We start from the raw sequence: 15,363 nt of genomic DNA, 5'->3' as shown, positions 1-15,363 counted from the left end.
TGGTAGGCTTGACGAACAAAAGGAACGGACAACAGACAAACATAGAACACAGGTATAAATACACTGGGGATAACGGGGAAGATGGGCGACACCTTGAGACAAGCACAAAGAAAGGTGAAACAGATCAGGGTGTTACACAGAAGGTTTTTGCTCACATAGATAGAATGTTCCTCTAACTAACGGAAAACTGGAAACTCAAACATTAGGGAACATTAAAGGAAACATTACAAAAATATTCTCTCTCCCTACAATTTTAAGCTGGGTAGTTACTGATTTTCCAATACAAAAAGTGTTGCCTTTAAAAATAAAGAAGAGTACTAAGTAAGTACATGTAAGTAAGGTAAACAATCAGACCCAATCTTCACACTTACAAGTCCTGCTATCCATGCATTCGCAATGAACACATGAAAGGCCCGCACTTGCAAGGGTTTGTGCTAGCTAGCTACTACCATACTGTGTTCCCCTTTTCTGACAGGCATTCTTGGGGGCAACCCTAAGGTACTTCTGATCTGGCAATGTGTGAGACAAGCTCTCTCTGCTCCAGGGCTGGTTCAAAAGGGGTGTCAGCGGGATGGGGTGAGAACAGCCAGACAGGAAATAAGGGTATGCTGTGCCCCATCTGCCCATATATATATACACAGTACCAGTCAAAAGTTTGGACACACCTACTCATTCAAGTTTTTTTATTTACTATTTCTTATACATTGTAGAATAATAGTTAATACATCAAAAATATGATATAACACATATGGAATCATGTAGAAACCAAAAAAGTGTTAAACAAATCAAAATAGATTTTAGATTCTTCAAAGTAGCCACCCTTTGCCCTGATGACAGCTTTGCACACTCTTGGCATTCTCTCAACCAGCTTCACCTGGAATGCTTTTCCAACAGTCTTGAAGGAGATCCCACATATGCTGAGCACTTGTGGGCTGCTTTTCCTTCACTCTGCGGTCCAACTCATCTCAAACCATCTCAATTGGGTTGAGGTCGGGTGATTGTGGAGGCCAGGTCATCTAATGCAGCACTCCATCACTCTCCTTCTTGGTCAAATAGCCCTTACACAGCCTGGAGGTGTGTTGGGTCATTGTCCTGTTGAAAAACAAATGAAAATCCCACTAAGTGCAAACCAGATGGGATGCGGTATCGCTGCAGAATGGTGTGGTAGCCATGCTGGTTAAGTGTGCCTTGGAATCTAAATAAATCACTGACAGTTTTACCAGCAAAGCACACCCACACCATCACACCTCTTACTCCATGCTTCACGGTGGGAACCACACATGCAGGGATCATCTGTTCATTTTCCGGATTGACTGACCTTCATATCTTAAACTAATGTCTTTGCTTATTTGAGCTGTTCTTGACGTAATATGCACTTGGTCTTTTACCAAATAGGACTATCTTCTGTATACCAACCCTACCTTGTCACAACAAAACTGATTGGCAAAAACCCGTTTTGAAGGAAAGAAATTCCACAAATTAACAAGGCACACCTGTTAATTGAAATGCATTCCAGGTGACTACCTCATGAAGCTGGTTGAGAGAATGCCAAGAGTGTGCAAAGCTGTCATCAAGGCAAAGGGTGGCTACTTTCAAGAATCTCAAATATATTTTGATTTGTTTCACACTTTGTTGTATGTAATGTGTGCGCTGGGAGTCGGGAAGCAAGTTCAGGGAGTGAATAATTTTATAAATTAACAAAACATTATACAAAACAAGAAACACGAACAATGCACAAACTGAAACAATAACATCTGGGGAAGGAACCAAAGGGAGTGACATAAATAGGGCAGATAATCAAGGAGGTGATGGAGTCCAGGTGAGTGTCATTAGGCGCTGATGTGCGTGACGATGGTGACAGGTGGGCGCAATAATCAGCAGTCTGGTGAGGGAGCACACGTGACAGTACCCCCTCCTCGACGCGCGGCTCCAGCCTCAGGACTCCGACCAAAATGACGATCCCGGGGGATCAGGAGTGGACCGGTCACCTCTGCTGAGGCACGGGAACATGTTGATATGGCTGAGTCATGGGAGCATGGCAACCCAGAGCGCCGGAGAGAGAGCATATGTGACAGTACCCCCTCCACGGTGCGCAGCTCCAGCCGCAGGATGCCAAACAAAGGGACGATCCTGGGGATCAGGAGCGGACCGGTCGTCTCCGCTGAGGCGCAGAAACCTGACAAACCGGCTGAGGCGTGAGAGCCTGATGAGCCGGCTGAGACCTCCCCGGTTGCCGAGGCACGGGAACCTGTTCACCCAGCTGAGGCATGGGAGGCTATCGAACCCGCTGAGGCATGGGAGCCTATCGAACCCACTGAGGCATGGGAGCCTATCGAACCCGCTGAGGCATGGGAGCCTATCGAACCCGCTGAGGCATGGGAGCCCATCGAACCCGCTGAGGCATGGGAGCCCATCGAACCCGCTGAGGCATGGGAGCCTATCGAACCCGCTGAGGCATGGGAGCCTATCGAACCCGCTGAGGCATGGGAGCCTATCGAACCCGCTAAGGCATGGGAGCCTATCGAACCCGCTGAGGCATGGGAGTCTATCGAACCCGCTGAGGCATGGGAGCCTATCGAACCCGCTGAGGCATGGGAGCCTATCAAGCCAGCTGAGGCATGGGAGCCTATCGAACCCGCTGAGGCATGGGAGCCTATCGAACCCGCTGAGGCATGGGAGCCTATCAAGCCAGCTGAGGCATGGGAGCCTATCAAGCCAGCTGAGGCATGGGAGCCTATCAAGCCAGCTGAGGCATGGGAGCCTATCGAACCCGTTGAGGCATGGGAGCCTATCGAACCCGCTGAGGCATGGAAGACTGTTGAGCCAGCTGAGGCATGGGAGCCCGTCAAACCCGCTGAAGCATGAGAGTCTGACGAAACCGGCTGAGGCCTCCCTGGTAGCTGCTGTACCGACACCCGGACCCGACATCACCTCCAACACAAAAAAAACACTCCCTGATGCTTCCCTTTGGTGAGGCGTTATTCTGTAACGTGTGCGCTGGGAGTCGGCAAGCAAGTTCAGGGAGTGAATAATTTAATAAATTAACGAAACATAATACAAAACACGAACAGCGCACAGACATGAAACAGAAACAATAACGCCTGGGGAAGGAACCAAAGGGAGTGACATAAATAGTGCAGATAATCAAGGAGGTGATGGAGTCCAGGTGAGTGTCATTAGGCGCTGATGCGTGTGACGATGGTGACAGGTGGGCGCAATAATCAGCAGTCTAGTGACCTATAGGCCGGAGAGGGAGCACACGTGACTATATATTTATATATATATATATATATACAGACAGAGAGAGAGAGAAGTAGCTAGGGGGGGTAAGAGATAATGCATATTGTATTATGCAATTATGCCAACAAAGCACAATTTAATATAATTTAATTGAGAGTGAGACAGAGTAAATAAAATAAAACAACAGAGGAATATTGACATAGACAGAGAGAGAGAGAGAGCGCGAGAGAGAGTAAGGTGACAGAAAGTGAGGGAGAGAGAGTGGGCATAGATAGAATAAATGGGCCATTTGAAAGAGAGCTTGAGAAAGAAAGAGAGAAGGGGATAGAGCATGATGTGTTCATTGCCCTGCAGCCCAGAGGACATTAGAACACAGCTGATTTAGCAGCGCAGTGTAGCGCTTAGCCCAGCGTAGCAGAGAGAAGAGAGAACAGAGAGACAGGGCCCATTCACGTGGAGCACGTGTACATGTAGATGTAGAAAGAGAGGGAGAGAGAGAGAGACAGAGAGAGGCTAACACACACTATCACTGCCTTCCTTGACATCACTTCACCTTTAGCTAGAACATTTAGCCTACACTGAGTCTGAAAATTGTAATTGTAATGTTAGTGCTCCTTTGCTATGGCTAACAGAAGTAAAATTGCAAGTTAGCTCTTGCTAAGACCATTCCAGTACTATGGGTAGCACAAAGCAGAGCACTGATTTCTGTTATGTTTACAGAACTATGCTTAGCAACACAATAACTGAGCTAGCACAGATAGAGTGATTGCTAATGCTGTTTTTTTCACGTATTTTTAATTTAACCAAATTCTTATTTACAATGACAGCCTAACCCGGCCAAACCCTAACCCGGACAACGCTGGGGCAATTGTGCACCGCCCTATGGAACTACCAATCACATCCGGTTGTGATACAGCCTGGAATCGATCCAGGGTCTGTAGTGACACCTCTAACACTGAGGTGCAGTGCCTTAGACCGCTGCGCCACTCTGGAGCCTAACTTGGTTATTGACCAATAGCATGGGAATGGGAAGGAACCCAAGCTAAGCCTCCAGAAATTATTATTATTATTATTTTATTTTTTCTAGAAATTATTGAGGTTATCAGCAATAGAATGACAACCATGACATACACGAGTGATGTCACACTTGTGCCAGTGTATAATCCACAGAAGACCCCTTGCTTTAAAGGTCATGAGGCAGATCATACAGTACAAAGCTGGCAAATATATCCAAGGGCCTTTGATGACACAGCAGTGAACATGCACACAGTAACATACTAGCTCAAAGCATAGTAGCGGTGCATAGATACAATCACTGGGAAAGCCAAGCCAGGGAAAGAAAGCCATATTACAACCTATGTGTTGTGATAATTGCATTGTTTGCTCTATAACCTGTTAGTTAATACCAGTGGAGGCTGCTGAGGGGAGGACGGCTCATAATAATGGCTGGAATGGAGCCAATGGAATTATTTTAAACACATCAAACACGTGGTTTCCATGTGGTTGATGCCATTCCATTGACTCCATTCCATCCATTATTATGAGCCGTCCGCCCCTCAGCACCCTCCACTGGTTTATATGCCTTGCTACCGTGGTATGTAGGCCTAAGGCCTAGACAATAAGAAGACAATGGCAGAATAAATTCAACCATACCTTTGTTTCATCACAAAACCAGAGAGCAACCTGGTCCACAAAGCATATTGCATGTAGCAAACAGTTACATGATCTATAGCATGGTCCAGAAAGTTAATGTTTACAATATTTTCGGACTAATAAACAAGCATTGATTTAGAATCACAGACAGTTACCGCAAGTCGAAAAGAAAACGGGAGCTGCCTCGACTATTCCAACACCATTTCAAATTCATCATCAAATCACCTATGCTTGGTCTAATACAGTGACAACTACAAGATACCAAAAACTATTTAGTCCAATCAACGTAAGCTAAATTTGATGTTACTGATTTGTGTGTGTGTGTGTTTCCATGCGTGCCAGTAGAAAAAACATGTTGACTCACCCTACTTCTAGAGAAACACCAATGACATCCTCCTCTCTTTCATGTTGCCGAAACTGTCTGTCTGTCATACAGTACACACTTTAAGTTTTTGTTGTCCTAGGCTACCTGGCTAAAATGTTTGCTTGCTATCCTAACTTCCTTCATGGGCAACGATGCGCAAGCCCAGCAAGTGAAAATTAGCCTATTACATCTAGCTAGCTACATTGAACTTACCTCCTCTCAGCCACAGGGGCACAATGTATGCATTTATGGTTGGATCAGAATCGCCATTATAATCATTGGCCAGTATCTAGAATTAAGTAAAAGTAAAGTCCAAATCCCTATCTCCCTCCAGAGTTAATTTAAGAAAGGGACGATTTCAGCTAGCTATCTAGCCACCAGAGAACAAAAAAACAACGAAATGCTACAATTCAAGTTTTTTTTTGTAAATTAAGTTTTGCCCCAGCCCGAGCTAACACACCTGACTCCAATAATCAGCAGTCATGATCTTCAGTTAAAAATGCAATTAATTTAAATCAGCTGTGTTTGCTAAGGATGGGGTAAATGTGTGACACCAATCAGGCCCCCCGAGGACTGGAATTGCCTAGGTCTGCCCGAGACCCTACACACCTTTGGTAGGCAGTAAAATGCTGATGGCTCCACCTAGTGTGTTAATTGGGCTTAGGGGACTTTCCTCCATATTCCTCCACATTACACCAATCCAAATATTTTGGATCTGTAGACACTGAACAGTGTCTGTGCTGAGCCCATCTACTGGGTGGAAAAGTGGGTCTCAGTGCCCTAGGATGCCACCAGGGGGATCCAGGGAGCAGAAATCATCCCTCCTCCTCCACAGAGCTCCCCAACCACTATTTCCAACTCTCCTATTCCCAAATATCTGGGTCAGCATGCTTAATGACTTACGCGTTCTCTCCTCGCTGGGCTTGGCAGGAATCTCCTCCACGCACTCCGCAGGAAACCAGCCCACCTGGCCCCGTGCACTGCCTTCCCAGAACCCCCCCTCTCCGATACTCAGAACTGGAGAGAGGGGAGGGGGAGTGTGGTGAGAGGGGAGGGGTAGTGTGGTGAGAGAGAGAGAGAGTGGTGAGAGAGAGGGGGGGGGAGTGTGGTAAGAGAGAGAGAGAGGGGGGGAGTGTGGTGAGCGAGAGAGAGAGCGAGAGAGAGAGAGAGAGAGCGAGAGAGAGAGAGAGAGAGAGAGAGAGTCATTATACGCAGCACATGTACTGTAGTAAATGTCACTCGTGGAACGCATGGTACCTGTGTTTATAGAGCTCGCCAGCTTGTAGTCCTATATTTTTTAAATAAAAGAATGGGGTTTTGGGATAAACAACAAAAATAAGATCTGAGGTTAACAAAGGCTTAGGAGATCTTATACGTTTTGTTGTATGAGATAATATCAGCCAGTTAACATTATCTTTAAGAATTATGAAGACTTCATGTGGTTTATGTGCTTGTTTTGAATAAATCAAATCAAATTGTATTAGCCACATGCGCCGAATACAACAGGTGCAGACCTTACAGTGAAATGCTTACTTACGAGCCCTTAACCTCACTAGGGTAGGGAGCACTATTTTCACCTCCGGATGAAAAGCGTGCCCAAAGTAAACTGCCTGTTACTCAGGCCCGTAAGCTAGGATATGCATATAATGGGTCGATTTGGATAGAAAACACTCTAAAGTTTCCAAAACTGTTAAAATAATGTCTGAGTATAACAGAACTGAGTACCTGAGTAAAAGCCATCCAGGAAGTGGGATATTTTTGATGTGTGTGCTTTTCTCTTGCCTGCCTTATACAGTATGTCAATGGTTAGGACCTAGATTGCAGTTCCTATGGCTTCCACTAGATGTCAACAGTCTTTAGAAATTGTTTCAGGCTTGTATTCTTTTTGGAATTTCCGTCGAACGGAACGAGGCTTTGGTTTTCTGAACATAACGCGCAACCCAAATGGCGTTTTTTTGTTATAAAAGTAATATTTATCGAACAAAAATAACATTTTTGATAACAAGATTATCAAAGGTAAGCGATTCATTTTATTGCTTTTCTGACTTTCGTGACCATGCTAATTTGGGGCTAGCTGTTCTAGCATTGATTGATAAACTCACAAAAGCTTGGATTTCTTTCTCTGTAAAGCATATTTTCAAAATCTGACACGATAGGTGGATTAACAACAATCTAAGCTGTGTTTTGGTATATTTCACTTGTGATTGCATGATTCTAAATATTTTTAGTAATATTTTGCGCCCTGCAATTCAGCGGTTGTTTAGGAAAATGATCCCGTAAAAGGGATCCGTGCGCAGAGAAGTTAAAGTGACTATGCATATATTGTCACACCCTGACCTTAGAGAGCCTTTTTATTTCTCTATTTGGTTAGGTCAGGGTGTGATTTGGGTGGGCATTCTAGTTTTTCTATTTCTTTGTTGGCTGGGTATGGTTCCCAATCAGAGGCAGCTGTCTATTGTTGTCTCTGATTGGGGATCATACTTATGCAGCCTTTTTCCACCTTTAGTTTGTGTGATCTTGTTTGTGTGTAGTTGCTTTCTGCACTGCATGTACCTTCACGTTCGGTTGTAGTTTATTGTTTTTTTCCGTGTTCATCAAATGATTTACGCTTACCACGCTGCACCTTGGTCTGATTCTTCCGTCAACGAGGGTGACATATATGATGAACAGAGAGTAGCAGTAGCGTAAAGAGGGGTTGGCGGGTGGTGGTTGGCGGGACACAATGCAGATAGCCCGGTTAGCCAATGTGCAGGAGCACTGGTTGGTCGGGCCAATTGAGGTAGTATGTACATATGTACATGAATGTATAGTTAAAGTGACCTGTGCATATATGGTAAACAGAGAGTAGCAGCAGTGTAAAAGAGTGGTCGGGGGGGGGGGGGGGGGGCACACAATGCAAATAGTCCGGGTAGCCATTTGATTACCTGTTCAGGAGTCTTATGGCTTGGGGGTAAAAACTGTTGAGAAGCCTTTTTGTCCTAGACTTGGCACTCCGGTACCGCTTGCCATGCAGTAGTAGAGAGAACAGTCTATGACTGGGGTGGCTGGGGTCTTAAACAATTTTTAGGGCCTTCCTCTGACATTGCCTGGTATAGAGGTACTGGATGGCAGGCAGCTTAGCCCCAGTGATGTACTGGGCCGTACGCACTACCCTCTGTAGTGCCTTGCGCTCGGACGCCGAGCAATTGCCGTACCAGGCAGTGATGCAACCAGTCAGGATGCTCTCGATGTTGCAGCTGAAGAACCTTTTGAGGATCTCAGGACCCATGCCAAATCGTTTTTGTTTCCTGAGGGGGAATTTGTCGTGCCCTCTTCACGACTGTCTTGGAGTGTTTGGACCATTCTAGTTTGTTGGTGATGTGGACACCAAGGAACTTGAAGCTCTCATGTAGGTAGAGGTATTAAAGTGACTATTCATAGATGATAACAACAGAGAGTAGCAGCGGTGTAAAAGAAGGGGAGGGGAGGGGGGGAGGCAATGCTGTTCAGGAGTCCTATGGTTTGGGGGTAGAAGCTGTTTAGAAGCCTATTGGACCTAGACTTAGTGCTCTAGTACCGCTTGCCATGTGGTAGCAGAGAGAACAGTCTATGACTAGGGAGGCTGGAGATAATTTTTAGGGCCTTCCTCTGACACCGCGAGTGATGTACTGGGCCGTTCGCACTACCCTCTGTTGTGCCTTGCAGTCGGAGGCTGAGCAGTTGCCATACCAGGCAGTGATGCAACCAGTCAGGATGCTCTCGAGGTTGCAGTTGTAGAACCTTTTGAGGATCTGAGGACCCTTGCCAAATCTGAGGACCCATGCCAAGTCTCCTGATGGGGAATAGGTTTTGTCGTGCCCTCATCACAACTGTCTTGGGGTGCTAATACCATGTTCATTTGTTGGTGATGTGGACACCAAGGAACTTGAAGCTCTCAACCTGCTCCACTGCAGCCCCGTCGATGAGATTAAACTACCAACGGGACATTCAAAACTGTTATATCTCATGCTTCACAGAGTTGTGGCTGAACGACGACACTATCAACATATAGTTGGCGGGTTATACGCTGTACCGGAAGGGTAGAACAGCGGCATTTGGTAAGACAAGGGGCGACGGACTATGTATTTTTGTAAATAACAGCTGGTGCACGATATCTAAGGAAGTCTCGAGCAATGTTCACCTGAGTTAGAGTATCTCATGATAAGCTGTAGACCCCACTATCTACCTAGAGAGTTTTCTGTTTACATACCACCACAATCAGAGGCTGGCACTAAGACAGCATTGAATGAGCTGTGTTCCGCCATAAGCAAACAAGAAAACGCTCACCCAGAGGCGGCACTCCTAGTAGCCGGGGACTTTAATGCAGGGAAACTTAAATCCATTTCCCCAAATTTGTATCAGCATGTTAAATGTGCAACCAGAGGGGGAAAAACTCTGGACCACCTTTACTCCACACACGAAGACGCATACAAAGCTCTCCCTCGCCCTCCATTTGGCAAATCTGACCATAATTTGATCCTCCTGATTCCTGCTTACAAGCAAAAATTAAGGCAGGAAGCACCAGATGACTATATCAATAAAAAAGTGGTCAGATGAAGCAGATGCTAAGCTACAGGACTGTTTTGCTAGCACAGACTGGAATATGTTCCGGGATTCCTCCGATGGCATTGAGGAGTACACCATTTTATTCTCCAAAGATTGCATGTTTGCTAGCAGAATGGAAGGAAGTGGGGGTTTATTCGATTGCCTACGAATTCTCAGAAGGCAGCCCGCCGTCTGTCCCCTTTTTCTCTGCCTCCTCTTCACACAAATCACGGGGATCTGGGCCTGTTCCCGAGAAAACAGTACATCTTTCGCGTCGGGCTCGTCAGCCTCGTTAAAGGGAAAAAAGGATTCTGCCAGTCCGTGGTGAGTAATCGAAGTCCTGATGTTCAGAAGTTATTTTCGGCCATAAGAGACTGTAGCGGCAACATTATGTACAAAATAAGTTTTAAAAAATTAGTTGGGGACACGTAAAACGTCAGCCTTCTTCTCCGGCGCCATTGTTACGCCAGTGTTACAATACATAAATGCTTCAGCTGATGGAGATGATCTCATTGAACAAAACGTGTAAGATCTCTTAAGCCTGTGTTTACCACAGAACCTTTTTTCTACGAGTATCCAAAAAACCCTCCAAACCCCCCATATGCTTTGGCCAACAAGCCATGGTGGAGTTAGTGCTTACAAAAAGACGCCAATATTATTGCTCTCCATTAGTTTATTTCTCAGGGACCACATTCGCAACAAATGTTGAACCAGATTGAGCTTTGTACACAGCTCATTTCCATCTGTGTCCCAAATGTATCCAGTTGTAGAGCAGTGTTAAGCATACTACAATTGTATCTGTATGTTCTCTCCTAAACACTTCCTAACGTCTCACCTTTAACCCTGTCGTTCTTGTAGAGGGTGATCTCTCCCTCGGCCTGTGGATGGTAGGAATGGACCACCACAAAGTGCCTACCTGGCACGCCACTGTACAGCTTCCTCCGCTGCACCACCACCTCCACATTACCACTGGGGCTGAGGGTGGGGACAGAGAGGTGGGAAGGAGGGAAGAGAGGAGAGGAGATGGAAGAGGGGCGAGAGAGAAGAGGAGATAGGAGGTATATTTTATTTTATTTTGTATTTATTTTATTTAACATTTATTTAACTAGGTAGATAGAGGAGTAGTGCATATTAGTACATGCCACATTTGACAGAGTACCACAGTATACACAGTATATATTGCAAACTCTTAAGTTACACCGCTGTCCTTAAGAGAAACAGAAGTGTCTGAATTATGGAGCTTGTAAATGGGGCAGGATGGAAGCTGAAGTATCGCGGATCCCTGCAGTGTCCTCTGGGTAGGGAAGAGAGGACACTGGGTTCACCCACAGCACAAGCAGAAAGACATCCCAAAACAGGGAAAAGAGAGAGAGTATGTCCTTACCTTTCTGAGACGCAATTGATACATTTCCTACAGAAAGTCTCAGATCTGAATTTTTTTGTGAGTGTACCCGCCAAAACCTCGCCAGCATAACCAAAGGAGAAGAACAAGCACACATGTACATTTGCTTGAGTCCAACTACAGATGAAAACACAAGTTTACTACACAACTGAGATGGACCTAATGTTGCGTATCCATTGGTGTCTGGGTTGATCTGTTAGAGTATTGTATTGGAGCGCCACTTGGTGGTAAGCCCCAGCAACAGCAGCATTGTAAGTATTCAAACATAGTCATACAGAGATTAAGAGACAGTGAGAGGGTGGGATAGAATGAGAGTGATTGTCAGAGAGAGAGAGAGAGAGAGAGAGAGAGAGAGAGAGAGAGAGAGAGAGAGAGAAAGAGGGAGGACTGAGAGAGACAAGGTAAGTGGGTCACCTTATCCTGGACACCACTCCTCTCCTCAACCCTGAGCCTATGGAGATCTAGCCCCATTCCAGATCCACACACACACACACACACACACACACACACACACACACACACACACACACACACACACACACACACACACACACACACACACACACACACACACACACACACACACACACACACACACACACACACACACACACACACACACACACACACACACACACACACTCTTAGGGGAAAGCCAGGGGTCATGACTTTCCAAATCATAAATAGAGATAAAGAATGTACCATCAAATGCAAAGACTTCCAAATGGCGTCAGTTCTAAACGCTACATTTGGGAAATATGGGCCAAGAAGGTTCCATCGTATTGCTTTCACCAACTCCATTGATCCCTCTAGATCAGTGACAACAATGGGAAAGGACAGGGAAAAGAGGAGAATAAACAAAGGAGTCTCCAGATGATTGGGCACATAATCAGTGTTGACTAAAACCTCCTGTGTAAGTTCACTCTGTTAATCAATGACGCCCTCAGAGAGAGAGAGAGAAAGTGAAAGAGAGAGAGAGACTTGTCTTGACACATCCTCTCTCAGACGGTGCTCAGCCTGCTTTTCAGTATAAAGGGATCATCCACACAAAATAAAACCTAACCTGATTAAATCATCGTTGGTTATGTTCAACAGAGTTGGCTGCTCCTTTTTTGTCCCAATTGATTGCAGAAACGAATCTGGGTAATTTCGGTGGCTGAAGACTACCTTAGCCTTCCAAGCTATAGCCCAAGGCATTAGCTTTGGCAGCTAATATGCATCCTCAGGTTTCAGTTAAGGTTACAACACACACCATACTAAGCAAGACTTCCAGAGTCAAATACTGATCTTATTTGATCTTTTAGTCCACATCGTATTTCTGTATTGGAAAGTCCTGGGTAAGAATATTCTTTCAGGAGAGAGGGAATCTGATTTGATTTGTCTCGACTCTCTGGAGAGTACGTGAATTAGGCACAACCTCAGGCTATAGGAGGAGGATCCGTCGCCATAGTTTCTGATTCAGCTATGCGTTGTTTTCTTTCTAGCACAAAAAAGTCAGAGGAGAGAGGGAAAGGGGAAACATAGAGGTGAGAGGATGGATGGAAAGATAGAGGAGGGTTAACAAAAGGGGAGAGTAGAGGGAGAAGCGAGGGAGGGAGAGAGTTGGTGAAAATAGGGGGAAAGGTAGGATGGAGGGAATGGGCAGAGGACAGAATAAAGGCGTCCGCATGCTTCCCTGCCGAAACAGTTTGGTAGAGTTTGTGCATATATTACCATGGCATTTTGTGATGTTTTTCTTCGTTTTGGACTTCGGTGAGGTTTTTTCCCCGGCTGTTCGGGCACACAAACATGTTTCTGGAGGCAAGCTGAAGTTTGGAGCCGAAGTCTACGTAATATATGCTCGTCGGTGATTGGTCAAAAGTAGGGATTCTTCAATAAAGTCTTTGTTGTCATTCAACAAGAGACTACTCGTTTTCATGAATAAAAATCCTAGAAAAATCCTACACCAAACAGCTTAGTTAGATGTAAAGATCTCTTTGGCAGAAACTTTAAAATTAAAGATGAATGAGTTTATTGAGTTATTTTAGTTAAATTCTGACTATTTTGAGGAACTGTATACTTGGATTGTATACTTGTATACTGTATACTTGACGTCTTAAAATTGACAAATTGTACTATTGTCGCTTTTTTCTTGTTTTTCAATCTAAGGTCTTTTACGGGAGTATTCGAGCACAGTCGATCGGTTCGGCTAGGCGTCAGCCGAACCGATGCATGCTGACGCCTTAAGGGGGAAATGGAGGTGGAGGACGGACTGAGAGCAAAGAGGAGAGTATGATGGAATGAGTGGTAAGGGGGCTGAAATAAGGAAGGAAAGGCTGATGGATGGCAGAAGAAGGGATTGAAGGAGATGAAGAAGTGGAGAGGACCAGAGGCAAGATGGACATGGGATCGGGAAGGATTTGGAGGGGAGGATGGAGATGAAGTGAAACTCCAATGTCCAACCCATCCTTGGTTGCAGTGTTAAACATCCAAAATAGGAAAATGACATGGCTGTCATCATGTAAGGGCAAAAGACACACTTATCCCCTCATTCCCTTTTTGACTTTCTCTTGTTTTCCTTCACTCAGTATGTCTTCTCTCCTCCCTATATCCCCCCCCCCCCCCTCTCGCCCATTGTTTCTCTTTGTCAAGCGCTTAATTGTTCTCATTCTTTCACCCTTTCCTTCTCTCTCTCTCTCTCTCTCTCTCGCTCTCTTGTTCCCAGAAAGGAGTGTGATCGACAGAGTGTGTGGATGAAAGACAGTGCCATATGTCTGCATTAATCTGTCAAGGAGGACAGGGAGCATGGTGTCTTAATCAGTACTGTGCAGATCCAAGGTTACGTCACCAGCAATATAAAGCCTTCAGGGTCTAATCCGCAGGGCGCACACACACGCGCGCACACACACAAACATACAACCACACACATATGTACATACGCATGCATGTGTGTGTGGGTGGTGGGTGGGTAAAGAGTGTGTGCCTACGTACATGGCTGTGTGTTTCTGCTGCTTCTCCTCCTCCTACTGACCTGGGCTGTCTGTGCTGAGTCTGCTGCGTCTGTACATGTGTCTGCGGGTGTGGCCTGCAGGCCTCCTCTCCCAGCTGGTTGAGGGACGGGGACCGACTCCGCGGGACCACCCCCACGCTGGTACTGCGGGACCTCTGGCCCATGGTCCTCACAGTGCCATTTGGGTTCCCCTGCATCTGCTGGAGCAGCTGTGGAGAGAGGCTACGGTGAGAGGTGGAGGTGGGGGGTCCGACCCCTCCGTGTTGGGATCCGTGGTGCTGGGGGGGTCCCTGGGGCTGGGACCAGTCCTGGGGAGGCCCCTGGCTCACTGTGAGGTTGTTGTCACTGTTGGAGCGCAGCAGGACCCGGGGGGCCACCAGGCAGCTACCGCTGCTGCTGGTAGAGGGAGGGACCCGACGCCGCTTGGAGTATTCCGGGGCCTCGTGGAAAGGCACTGGGTATGAGAGACAGAAAGAAAGAGCAAGAGAGAGGGCCAGTCATTGATTATCTGATAAACCAGTTCTACCTGACCCTTGCAAATAGGTGTCTGTGTCTTATGAGCCATTTCACTCTCTGTTCATGTTCATGTCTTAGAGAGCTAGACTTTGTGGTGGAGAGACACGTGAGGAACAGAGTAGCACTCCTCCCTTTCCTTTCCTTCACATCTACTGTTCTGGGACTAGCCTACCTGATAGGTAGAGAATGAAATGGAGAGCACTCCAAGAGATAACCTTCAATAATTAATTTATTGCCCTGCGATTGACTGAAATTCACACAAGCACACATGCAAGCATGTTCGTACTTACGCACTTACTTGCTTACTAACACGCACGCGGACACATGAACACAGAATATCAATCACTTCCTGTAGGGCGATGTGTCTGATTGATTTTCTTGATGGGAATCAGTCAAGAACAATTTATTCCCCAAAGGCGTTCATCTATCCCTTATTGTTAAACAGTTGAAACACACACACTTGCATGCACGTACACACACACACACACACACACACACACACACACACACACACACACACACACACACACACACACACACACACACACACACACACACACACACACACACACACACACACACACACACACACACACACACACACACACACACACACACACACACACACACACACAC

General features: G+C 46.0%; 1 protein-coding gene across 1 annotated transcript in view; it reads right to left on the bottom strand.

The window, feature by feature from the left end:
* LOC139575304 (SH3 and multiple ankyrin repeat domains protein 2-like) overlaps positions 1–15,363 on the bottom strand; it is a 182,972-nt gene that overhangs the window by 104,931 nt on the left and 62,678 nt on the right. The window contains exons 11-13 of the mRNA XM_071400252.1: positions 14,233–14,665; positions 10,656–10,789; positions 6,161–6,274 (exon numbers count right to left, since the gene is read on the bottom strand). Coding sequence (XP_071256353.1) covers positions 6,161–6,274; positions 10,656–10,789; positions 14,233–14,665 — 681 coding nt within the window. The remainder of the gene's footprint in view (positions 1–6,160; positions 6,275–10,655; positions 10,790–14,232; positions 14,666–15,363) is intronic.

The sequence above is a fragment of the Salvelinus alpinus genome, chromosome 5 (genome assembly GCF_045679555.1).
Source record: "Salvelinus alpinus chromosome 5, SLU_Salpinus.1, whole genome shotgun sequence".
Taxonomy (NCBI): Eukaryota; Metazoa; Chordata; class Actinopteri; order Salmoniformes; family Salmonidae; genus Salvelinus; species Salvelinus alpinus.
The sequence above is the reverse complement of the archived record's forward strand: the minus strand, read 5'-3'. Positions and strand labels throughout refer to the sequence as shown.